The sequence below is a fragment of the Culex quinquefasciatus genome, chromosome 2, assembly GCF_015732765.1.
Source record: "Culex quinquefasciatus strain JHB chromosome 2, VPISU_Cqui_1.0_pri_paternal, whole genome shotgun sequence".
Lineage (NCBI taxonomy): Eukaryota > Metazoa > Arthropoda > Insecta > Diptera > Culicidae > Culex > Culex quinquefasciatus.
This window is the reverse complement of record NC_051862.1, coordinates 146,170,238-146,182,431: the sequence shown is the minus strand read 5'-3', so window position 1 is coordinate 146,182,431 and position 12,194 is coordinate 146,170,238. Positions and strand designations below refer to the sequence as shown.

Genomic DNA, 12,194 nt, shown 5'->3' with positions numbered 1-12,194 from the left:
GAGAAATTGACTTGTCAAGAAATAAAAATGTTTGTTTTTTAGAGCTCTAAAAGTGCCCGGAATACCACTTTTCTCTAAAACTTAACCTTGAATTGCCACGTTCAAAAAACTGATTTTTGAAGGATTGCTCGGATGCTTTCTATAAATTTGGTCGTAGAAGGCGTAGATTACGAAATCAAATTTTGGTGTCTTCGACAAAGTTGCTTGGATTGGCAAGCCCAACAACTTTCTAGAAGACAAAAAAAATCTCAAAAATATTCCTGAAAAGTTAGATTTTCAAAATCACCCTAATAGTGAACCACCCTGATTTCCAACCAAACCAAAAGTTGCCCCTTTCCATATGCAACATCTCTTTTGAAGACACCAAAGCTCCAAAACTTCATCATTTTACGGAAAATCCATTTTCCAACTAATTTTGCGATCTGGACCACTGTGCAATGGTGCTCTTGTGCACCATTTTGATAAAGCCGTAAAAAATATCAAACAAGTTAAAATTTCAAATTAAATTTGCAACTCTTTCGGGATGTTTTATATACAAAAAATGCAATGTTTTGATGCCAGAAATATAAATATTTTATTGATTTGATTCTAAAAATTAACAATAATTTATTGGTTACAAATATTGCAAAAAACAAAAATCGAAACTGAATTAAATGGAATTAGTGTTTGAATAATAAAATGTATTCAACGCAAGCATGTGTGTACTTTAGTTCAATTGGAATTATTGCTTCAAAAGGTACATTTTGTTATGTTTTCGTCTGATATTTTTCAGTAAAACTGCAATTTCGTTTCGAAATAAATCACCATCCCACTACGGTTGGTGTCGTTTTCTGTGTTTTTTTTAATTAGTGGTTATTTTTATGTGATTTTTTATTTTATTTATTTTTATTGTGTTAGTATCAGGATTCTTATCGGAAATGTTAATAAAAACATATCGTAAAAAGGGGTTAGTTACAAAAAAAAAATCAAATGAAATTTAGTTTCTTCTTCAATTGGGAGAGAAAAAAAGTTTTCGCTGCTCACAAAAACTTTAGAAAAGAACTAAACATTTCGAAGGTTCGCTTGTAGCTCTCGTAAATGGGCCCGGAAGAGGTCGTCGTCGTCGTCGTCGTCGTTGCCGGGTCGCCGTTGGCCGCTCGTTCGCATTGCAGTCGTGTGCCGTGTGATGTCAGCAGTGGAATGAATTCATCGTAAGTGCAGTTTCGGTTCGCAGCGGTCTCATTGCCATCGCCATCGCCGTCGTCTTCGCCGTTTCCGGCGGACAGCGTTGCCGGGTAAAGCAGACGGAAATGCTTCCAGCTGGAGGCGACGTTGGCCACACCCGGGTTCACGATGACCGGTCCAAAGTGTATTGAGTTGGGGAATTGTCTAAAATCAGCCTTGTAGTGATGTTGTTCGAATTTTGAATTTTCATTAAAGTAAGCACGATTGAGCAGTTGGACGCTCTCGATAGCCTTCTGCAACGAGCATTCGCAGTCTTCTAAAGTAAGAGATTGTTGTTGATCCGACGAAATTGGCTGGTGGTGCTGCTGCTGCCCAATGTCACCGGTGCAGTTTTGCTGCTGGCCCAGTTCGCTAATTCCGGCTGTCGTCGGCGACGGTTGAGCTGTTGAGGTCGCGGCACCGCGGAATAACACATTTCCAGGTACGTTGATGTTACTAGCTAAGAAAAAGGCCCCGGCAATGGTCATCACGCTAGCGGTGTAGCTCAGCGCAAGCACCGTGCTGTAGTTGAGAATCTGCTTGGCCAGGGCCAGCGTCGGGATGAAGTTGATCAGCTCGGTGTAGGTGAGCCACCCGCGGGCCAGACCTTGCCGCTTGGCGAGCACGCGCTCGACGGATTTGAGCTTCTCGAAAAACTCCTGATTCGACACGTACACCTTCCAGCCCTGAAAAGCAAGTGCGTTTTATGTTAGAGAGCAAAACAATTTAATTTCACACTCAGACATACTATAGCGTCAAGGAATTCCAGTTCCAGTTGCTTCATGTGATCCACCGACATGCTTCCGGAATCGGCCCAGGCACTTAAGTAGATGTCTTCGTCGTAGCCACAGTAGAACTTGGTTGAGACCATCTGGAAGATAGTGGATACGTGAATTGATTTAAAAATCTGACTAGTCCAGGGTGGCCACCTCGGGAAAAAACCGGGAAAACCGGGAAAAAACCGGGATTTTTATCCACCGGGAGAAAACCGGGAAAAACTCGGGAATTCGACCGACAAACCGGGAAAATATTTTAAGTTTCGTTAAAATTTGACAAAAGACTCTTTAATGTATTCAATATGTTCTTTTCTCAATAAGAATATTATTCCTGTTATTCTAAATGAAGAATTCGCGAAATCTATGTTTGAATTTATGTGATAGACTCATGCTTCTTGGCTATGGATTTTTTTCTGTTGTATCCTATGATAATTTTACCAGACGAATTTGTTTTTTTCTACCAGCGGTTCTCAACCTGGGGTACATGTACCCCTGGGGTACCACGAGCGGTCTCAGGGGGTCCGGAAGACAAACCCCGTAATGGCGATATTTACCCCATCTTTGCTAAAAAATTAGTTTTGCATAAAATTAAAATTAGGATTTTTGGAAAATATGGATATCATGGTACGAAAACAACATTACAGTAAATATCTCTCTAAATTTAAAGATCAAGACTTTTCCTTCAAATTGTCACACAAAATACACTCTTATAAAATATTTTTCTTGGCCTGTATCTCAGCAACAAAAGAATGGATCAAAAATGTTCAAAAAAGAATGCTGTAAAGAATTTTCTCAACCATTTGATTTTTTAGAGATAAAATAGAATTATTTTTTAATTGAAAATAGCTACAACTTCAAAAAAGTATGTGTAGTTTGTTTAAATCTGAAAAAAAATATAAAAATTCAAAAAACAAGCCATAGTCACAACATTTGAATGCAAAAAGTGTTAAAAATGCATTTTACGCTAGTTCAGTTGTTTTGCAATCATAAGTCTTCAAAAAATGCAAGATTTGACGAAACCAAAAAAGAACGAATAAAAATAAAGATCGAAAATTTTCAATAATTCAAAAGATTATTAAATCAACCCAAACATGCTTAAAAATTATTCTAGACGCAAGGGAATGCATTTTAAATTGATTTCAGCTGATTGCACTTAAATTTCCATTAAAATTTTGATGCTTTATTAAAAAAATATAATTTTTTGTCCCCTGATTTTTCGGGGCAACAAAAACTTTAAATAAAATGTGTACCCGCCTTATGTGTTTTTGAAAAACTCACAGCACGATAATTTTTTAATTGTTTTTACCATTATGTGTTTTGGGTTTTTTAGAAAGTATTTTTTATTAAAATTATTCTAAAAAGAAAGTTTCAAGGTATCGATTTTTTTACATTTGTATGGCACTTTTCCTGCGCTGCTGCCAAAGTGTATACATTTTTGTTTAGACTAATGATGCAAAAAGACTTTTTTGGTTAAAAAAAAGTACTCACATAATTTTAGCAAAAAAAAATTCACAGAAATTGATAGTTCTTGGAAGAATTGTTCTTTTTGAATTCACAAAACCTTTTTTCAAAGAAAATTAACGAGCATTTACATCAATGTTGATAGCAACGTATTTTTGTAAATCTATTTTACAAAATTCATAAATTCTTTTATAATTTATCTTATTTAAAAAATAAAAACGACTTTTGATGAAAAAACCCAATAATTTGAAAATTAGAGGTTTGATTGATAACAGATAAAAACGGCTTCGTTTACAACTTACTTACTTTTTACTCAAGATTTGAAAGCTTTCTTGAGGAATTCAAACTTTGAACCAAATGTATGCGTTCAAAAAGTATGATGATATTAACGTTAGCCTAAAAAACATTGTAATTTGGTTTAAAAACATTCCGGAAAATTCCTTCTGGTCCCGGGAGAAAACCGGGAAAAAACCGGGAAATTGAAAATCGAAATCTGGTGGCCACCCTGGACTAGTCAAAATGGTCCAACAACAACAAAAAGGCTCCGAAAAGACGACTGTGCAAACCAGCTTTTTGACGTGGGACTACGAATTTTGAATTGTAGTCAGACTGGTGGCAAGCTTGTCAAAAAGTGAACCTCGCTTTTGACAGTCCATATAGGGTGAACGCTCCATAAACTGGTTGCACAAAATAGGGTATACAGGCCATTTATGAGTAAATTCGAAAATAAGTTTATTTCAAGGTTGTGTGTGTGTGTGTGTGTGCAACCAACCAAACGGGACCACGCGGTCGCTTCTTACAAATTGAGTTGTTTCCATGTATTTTTAGCTCACATTCTATACATGCAAATAACTCGCATAGGCATTTGGAAGGTGTTAGCTCTGCCGAGCTTCGGTGACCCATTTCTACGCTGGCTAGCCGAGCGCGAGGTACTTCAGCTTTGTCGACAAGCCCCGCCCTGAAGAACGTTTGGACCAATCGGATTCAAACGTTATTTAGAACTTCCGAACCCTTGTCAAATGAACAAGGACCCAGCGCGTATATAGTTGATGGTGGTAACAGTATTCCTAATTCCAGTCATAGCTCACCAAGTCGCGATGGCCTAGTGGTTAGTATTTTTGCTTACCAATCCAAAGGACGGGGGATCGAACCCCGACTCGAGCGACTTTGATTTTTCGTTCATGTTCAGAGTTTCAAGATTTATATTTCCTATACTTTCTCGTTGGGAGCAGATGGGAATCGAACCCAGGACCATTCGCTTACAAAGCGAACACCGTGACCAGTCAGCCACGGCCGCTCCCTTGAAAATAAGTTTATTTCAAGGTTTATTTAATATTTAGATTTGTAATTTGAAATTGTTATTTATTGTCTAGTTATTTTTTTTTGTTAAGACCGAGCCATGCGGCAACGCTTCCGACTCGTAAATGGGAGTTCAGAACCCGGTGCGGACCAACATAGCAGGTTATCGTTTCCCTTCTGGATTCGATTTCTAAGTAAAGGAAAAGTAGTTTATCGTCACAAGCTGGACATTATCTTCTTGGAATATTGACATTTAACACTAAAATATGTGTATAAGCTAACATTAAAAAATGTGAACGATTGACTTCGTCCTCAAAAGGCTGGATAATATTTTATTTTTTCTAGTTATTTATTTTTTGACAAAAAATATTCAAAACTATTCATGAAAAACAAAATTTAAAATAATTTTTCACAAAAAAAAACTTTTTTTCAATTGCACATTTGCTGGCTTTTTCACCCTATATTTAGCGTCAGAGGGGTAAAGCGACCAAATAGCGGGGTCCACGGTCCAACAAATGTGAGTATCGCGGCCCATACATACAATTTGACAATCTTGCCATCAGGCTGATTGTAGTTAAAAATCATCTGATTACCTTGTTGCAAAAAGTGCTATGCAAAATTTGTTTTTTTCTTACTTACACATACATTTTTTTTTAACAATTTCGAACATTAACGATAATAAGTAAAGATATTGTCGATTGCAAGTTTAATTTTGCCTTTAAAAGTTATGTTTAGGAGTTCTTTTGAACATAATCTTAGATATTTTCCAAAAAAATCATTGCTGCAGAATTGGATCAATTTGGAATAAGAAGACAGCAACTTCCTTGGTTGCTGTGTACCCTTTAAGTGCTCTAAACCCTGCTGTACTCCCGATTCGCAGAGGTTGATTTTCCCGGTAAGTTTATTTTTCAAGTTATTTCTGCTTTGACCATCGACTGCCGCAGCTTACACCACACCCAGAGAGAAAGTACGATCGCGCATCGCTGATTGTAGCGCATTAGCGAGATAAGCCGTTCAACGTACACTTTTCACAGCAGCGTGTCCATTCGCTTGGCACACACACACACAATCACCCCCTTGGACGGTCTACGACAATAAACTCTCTATTTTTCCGCTCACCAGCACCACTGATGCGTGAACTATTGTGGCGGCGATAATTAGTGTTCCGTCCAAATTTATTTGGAGTTTGGAAGCAAGTTGCAGCTTCCGATGCAGACGCGTTCAAAGTTCAACGCATTTTAATGATTTAACAAGTACGAAAGATAGTTGCGCATCGTTTCAAATTGTTTACAATAGTAAACAGATAGTTCGACGTCACGCGTAGAGCAAACAAAGAAAAAGGAACAAAAAAGACAATCACGCCAGTCCGCTTACCATTGATACTATAAAAAGTTCGGACGGCGTAATTCTGCGGGCGTACGCCGGATCAATAACGTTCAGCCGGTCCAGGTAGATCATGGCCAGAATCAGAGAGCAGGGCGTGACGGTCAGGTTGCCGACGGTGACAAAGTTGAGCCGACTGAGCGAGTGTCCCCGATGTGACTCGGAAAAAATCTCCGCCGCATAGTCGGCCAACGGGCGGCTGATCATGGTGCACTTGACCGTCGAAGTCGACGACCCATAGTACAGGGTCTTCTTGATCCGGTTGAGGAACTCCTCATGCTCGATCACCTGCGGAAATAAACAAACAGCTGTTAGCAATATTCTGGGACAACTCCCAGCCCCGGATCACGTTCCCAACCCAACCTCCTCGGATGACAAATTCGAACGCTTCTTAGGAAGGGCAGCGAAGCAAAAACCTTCTTCCACTTCCGTAAAAGGGAACCAAATTGCGACGAGATCCGCTACTGACCTTATTATCGGTGATATTTATAGCGGGCTGCTCGTGTTCGATCATTTTTCGACAGTGTTTTCCACTAGCACATTACGGAGCGCACGATTTGCACGAAATTTCACGGGAAAACGGTTAGATTCGGGCCGGAAAAAGAGAAATTTTACGTTTCGCGAAAGAAAATTGCTTGACCAAAACACGCCACTCCAGCAAACCAGCAGCAGCAGGTCGTGTTTTTGCGACTGAAATGCGACCACCACCCGAGCTGTCACAGCCGCGGCTCTGGAAGTGATTAAAAGTGGTGAATAACTGTTTCGCGTGGTGAGTGTGGTGCAGGGGTGGGGTGGTACACGTTTAAACAGACGGCGAATCATATATACCAGGATGAAAAGAAAAAAAAAATTTTTTTGGACGATCTCAAGACTCGTCTCAAGACATATCCCTTGGCTCGATCACTTAGGCAAAAATTAATAACAGTGCCAATTGTGAGCCACATCGGTGATGGTTCAGGGGTCACCAGGGCCGTACTGTGAGTCTACTGGGCCATAGACAAATCCAGCGAAAGCTCAACGCTGCTTTTTGATGGTGAGAGATTTGACAGCTCCCATACTAAATGTTTCGATTTTCATACTTTTTGTTAATTATCTTTTAAAATAAAATACTTAACATATGAAAACTATATATTTTTGGTGCCCAAAATACCTGCTGAATCGAATGGTGTACTTATCTCGATTGCAAATTTTTTGAGCAGTTTTCATTTTAATAATATTCTAGACACATTTTGTGCACCTAATCAATCATAAATTTATCATAAATAATCATTTTATTGCTTAAAATTGAGTTTTCCTGAGCTCCCATATTCAAATACATGGAAGCTGTCATTTCTAACATCATGTGCCACCTAGCGGCCATTTCAAACTGGATTCATCTATTGTTGAAGCATCTATTTGGCGCCCTTCTCAAATGTAACAGCATTTTGATAAACTAGTAATAGTAATCAGCTGATTTTAATTTTCAATTGTTGCTCAAATAAGTTTTAATCGAGGTTTTGATTTCATTATTGCAAAAGGATTTTTTTAGATAAATGCCCAGAATCCTAGACAGAATCGAATACTCAATCATGATAAATTTTGTTCAAACTTTTGGCAAATTTGATATTTTCGAAAACTCCAGAATTTGAGCTGATCTACACTGAAATAAATATCATGATGTATGCTATTAGTTTCGCATATAGATTTTTGCAGAATGCCTTTACATTTGACCAGTATATGCGCTGCACATGAACTGTGTAAGCACTGCATATAAATGGATAAGGAACAGAAATATGCCTACGCACATAAAAAATATGTTCACGGCATATGAATGTTATATGCAATGCTCACAGATTGAATTATGCGGCTATTTGCACCCACATATAACATGTAAGTGCAGCACCCACAATTTATAATGAATTTTCAATTGATTTTTGATAGTCATGCATTTTATCATTATGTATTACTTCTAATATTTATATTTTCTTTCTTAATCATAAAAAAAGTTTTTGGTTCATTTTTTAACTTTTATTAAGCTACGATTGCGGACTTGGAGCACTTGCGGTGGTACCTGAAACGGGAGCGGCTCCGTCCGTTTCTTGGAGGAGATCGCTTTGAGAGGGACCGTTTCCGGGAGGAGAGACTTCTTGAGCGGCTGCTTCGTTGCTCTTTGTTTCACCGAACGTCCTTGACCTTACCGGCTGCTTGATGTGATCCATCAAATTCTCGAAGCACATGTCCGACTTGACGTCCAGCTCGATGTTTTTTGTTTTCGATCGATGGTTCTCACGATCTGCGAAATGAAAAAAATAAACGTTTAGCATCTCCTCACCACACTACACATATCTCCTCTACAAACCTGGTTGGGAACCAATCCGATGCGGTTCACCATCCCAGAAGCAATCTGCACGGCCCGTCGCTGTTCTGCAGTCCCGAAACCAGCGTCCCATTGGCGGCCATCTCCATCTGCTGCTTTCAAATTAATTGACGTGGAAAACCCGGGACACCACCGAACAGGACACGCTCTAGATCGTCAGATACAGCCAGATCTCGTGAATCTTACCGATGTGGCCAAACAGGCTTTGAATCTGGTCTGAACTTGGGTCTGGACCACCTTCGAGCAGGAATCGCCTGCAATCTCGGTGCGCGGAATCGGCCTCAACACCGTTTGAGCGCAGTTTCACAATAGACAAATTCTGGGACAAAATGAACTTCGAGGCTGTTGCTACTGGCTCAACTTCCGGACCCACCAAGCCGACGCTCTCCTCTTCGACGGCGGAGGACTCCGGTGCCTACTGTGGGTTTTTCCAGTTCCCAGAGTTCGCGGGACCGCGAGCGAGGTTCCCGGACGCCGGACATTATCGTCGAAGCTGGAAGAAAAGTAAAATGTGAAATCTTGCCGAAACAAGGATATAACCCGAGATTAACGTTTGCTTACCTTTGCTAGAAGATTTAATTAATCAGACCAACCGATTATGCACAAAAAAACTTTTCAAAAGAAAACCCGAGACCGAACTCGTTTTATTCCACCGTGGCCATCTTGTTCAATTATGCACGTTTATGCACATCGCATACACTCGCATACGCGCACATCGAGCAAGCACTCATAAATGTTGTGAGCATTGCATATAATTTTTATGAGTAAAAGCATACTGCAAAAATCTATAGTATTGCGCATATAAAACTTATATGCGATGCTCACAAGGGTTATTTGCGTGAACAATATTTTTATCTAATAGTATGCAAGCTCGGTTATGTGCAGTACACATATAAAATCTATGAAGATGTTTATTCAAATTTATATGTGGAGCATATGAGGTTCAATATGAAAGATCATAGTTATTATTACGCTGATTTGAGATACAGTTATGTGCAGTTGACATTTAGAATCAATCATGATTTTAGTTTCAGTGTAGCATTAATTTGATTGTATTAGCTAAGAAGTTCTTAGTTAGAACTTTTTTGAATTCATAAAATATTTAGCGAATTTGGCAAAGATTTTCAAATAAAACCTCGGATGAATCTTATTTTGATGATAATAAACAGATCTTGTATTAAAATCATTGTTTAACTGGTATTGGTTTTGTTTTATTAATTTATTTTTATTTTGTACATAGTTAAGCTAACAAGTTATCGTACCCAATAAAACAACAAAATTACAAAATTTGTTAAATTCAATGGAGCATTTCCATTCGAGCAGTTTCTGATATTTTCTACAATGTATTCCTTACACGCAGAAAAATAAGGCATATTTGAATCAACAAAACGTTTTGTTGATTTGAAAATCATATTTTTTGTTGAATCAACGCTAAACGTCAAAGCAGCTTTTTCAAAACAACAAAAGACTTTTGTGGAATCGAAACTCGATTAAAAAAAACAATGAACGTTAGAGACGTTTTAAAATTTAAAAATGTGAAAATATTGGGACAATACACATGAATAGTCTGCAACATTAAATTCATACCTAGATTCATACAAATGATTAATGTAAAAAGACGGTGGAACTAAAACTACACGAATATTGCTGAGAGCAGCTTATGTACGATAAAAAACATAAATAAATGAAAATTTTGCGGTATTCGCACTTGGCGAGGAACCGGTTAAGGAAAATTTTAAATAAGGCTTTCTAGTCAGAAATTTACCAATACATTCAAAGTATGTTTACATTACAGCTGGACGATTGTTTGCATCAGGTTTCCTATCTCTTTCTAGCAAAAGTTTTTTGTCAGGCGACTTCTAGCTGGTTTTTTTGACTGACCGCCCGATATGTCAGCCAACATACTTCGCAGGGCTGTGACAGCTCGAGCTCGATCATTGTTTGCATCAGGACACTGTGACGAGAAGTTCGTCATTTTTGGGTTAAATTATATTTTTTTCACTGGGCCTAGAAAGCCTTATGGGCAGCAGTGAGAGTGAAAGCAAGCCAGAGAGGGTGCAGAAAAACCCCGAAAAATTGCTCCCTCTCCTTTGTTCTGCTGTTCGTAATGCTGTTTTTTGACCCCTTCCGATCTGCGTGATAGCACTAGAATGGCAAAATATTAAAACAACAATGTTTGCCAATTTGACCGTTTTACCCCCAAATCCCCTTGTAGAACAAAAGAAAAGTTCTTCCGCGGTCTGTCAGCAGCGCGCTGTTTTGTTTGCTAGATCAACATTTGGAAATGTCGAACGTTGAAGGAAATCGCTCAAAAAATGGAAATTAACCGATTTCAAATGTTTTGACTGCAAATGAAAGGTATAAGCGTGGCTAATTTCTGGAGCAACATTTGAAAGGGGCGGTACGACATTGCTCTTACGGCCTTTCAATACACGCGTTTAAATGGGACGAAAGGCCGTAAGAGCAATGTCGTACCGCCCCTTTCAAATGTTGCTCCAGATTTTTGATTCCGATCTGTAAAACTAGTTCTGGCGAGGGTTCTGGGCATTGCGGCAATCGATTTTACCGGCGGGTTGCTTCCAGTTGCATTTGGTTTGAGGAGAAGGTTTTTCTATCCACCAGGGGCTTTTGCTGGGGCAACAGGTTCGGTAATCCGGAACTTCCGGTAAATTTAATATTTGCAGGGTTGAGCATAAAAAAACAAACTTTCAACCAATCTTTCAAAACCGTTTTTTTAAATGTAACTGCGGGGTTTTAGCGGGTGGGACGGGATTTTCTTTTTTAATGTACTTTAAACGAAACATTTATATAAGGGGTCATCCACAAAACACTGATAAGGGGCCATCCTCAAATCTGGGTATCCAATCCCAATGACATTTTGTACGACCAAGAAGGATTTAAAATCGATTTTTAAATCAATTTGAAAAAATAACATCGCAACCCTTCTTGACAAAAAGGTCCTACTTGACAGCTTGTTCTAAGTGCACCGTAGTTTATCCATCAAAAAAATGTTGCCCTGTTCTATTTTTTGCATTTTAATGAAAGAAGTGATCATGAATGAGTTTTAATCTGTTTTTTACCGTTGCTCATAACAATTGAAATAGGTCTTTAGGACCCTATTGTCCTCCATTACGGGGTTTATTTTCCGGTACCGTCTGAGATCATGATCAACGGAGGTCTATATGGGTGAATTAACCATCGGTGTAGCTTCAGGTAGCTTAAGTTAACCACGATGGATACTCTGAGGTACGTTAGATTGTTATCGATCATCCAAGAATTCCCGGAAGTGATGACCTGATGATCTACCTGATCAACGGGGGTCTATATGGGTATATCAACCATCGGTATCGTTTCAAGAAGCTTTAGTGGACCATGATGAACACTTTGCACCATGTTGGATTGTTATGGGTTTCCCAGGAACTCTCGGAAGTCATGGCCTGGATATCTACCTGCGCAACGGTTGTCTATATGGGTGAATTAACCATCGGTGTAGCTTCAGGTAGCTTCACTGAATCACGATGGATACTCTGGGGTACGTTGGATTGTTATACATCTTCTAAGAAATCCTTGAAATCATGACCTGGATATCTACCAGATCAACGACGGTTTATATAGATGAATTAACCATCGATATAGCTTCAGGTAGCTTAAGTGAGCCGCGATGGATATTCTTCGCCATGTTGGATTGTTATGGGTCCTCCAGGAACTCCCGGGAG

The 12,194-nt window shown here is 39.0% G+C and overlaps 1 protein-coding gene across 1 annotated transcript; it reads right to left on the bottom strand.

The window, feature by feature from the left end:
• Positions 1–568: 568 nt before the first annotated feature.
• LOC6043228 (protein CNPPD1) lies at positions 569–6,835 on the bottom strand. Its single transcript, XM_001857684.2, has 4 exons — positions 6,592–6,835; positions 6,114–6,410; positions 1,952–2,074; positions 569–1,889 (listed from the first exon to the last, which is right to left on the bottom strand). The coding sequence occupies exons 1-4, from the start codon at positions 6,634–6,636 to the stop codon at positions 1,020–1,022; spliced, it is 1,335 nt and encodes a 444-aa protein (XP_001857727.2). The 5' UTR covers positions 6,637–6,835; the 3' UTR covers positions 569–1,019.
• Positions 6,836–12,194: the final 5,359 nt, after the last annotated feature.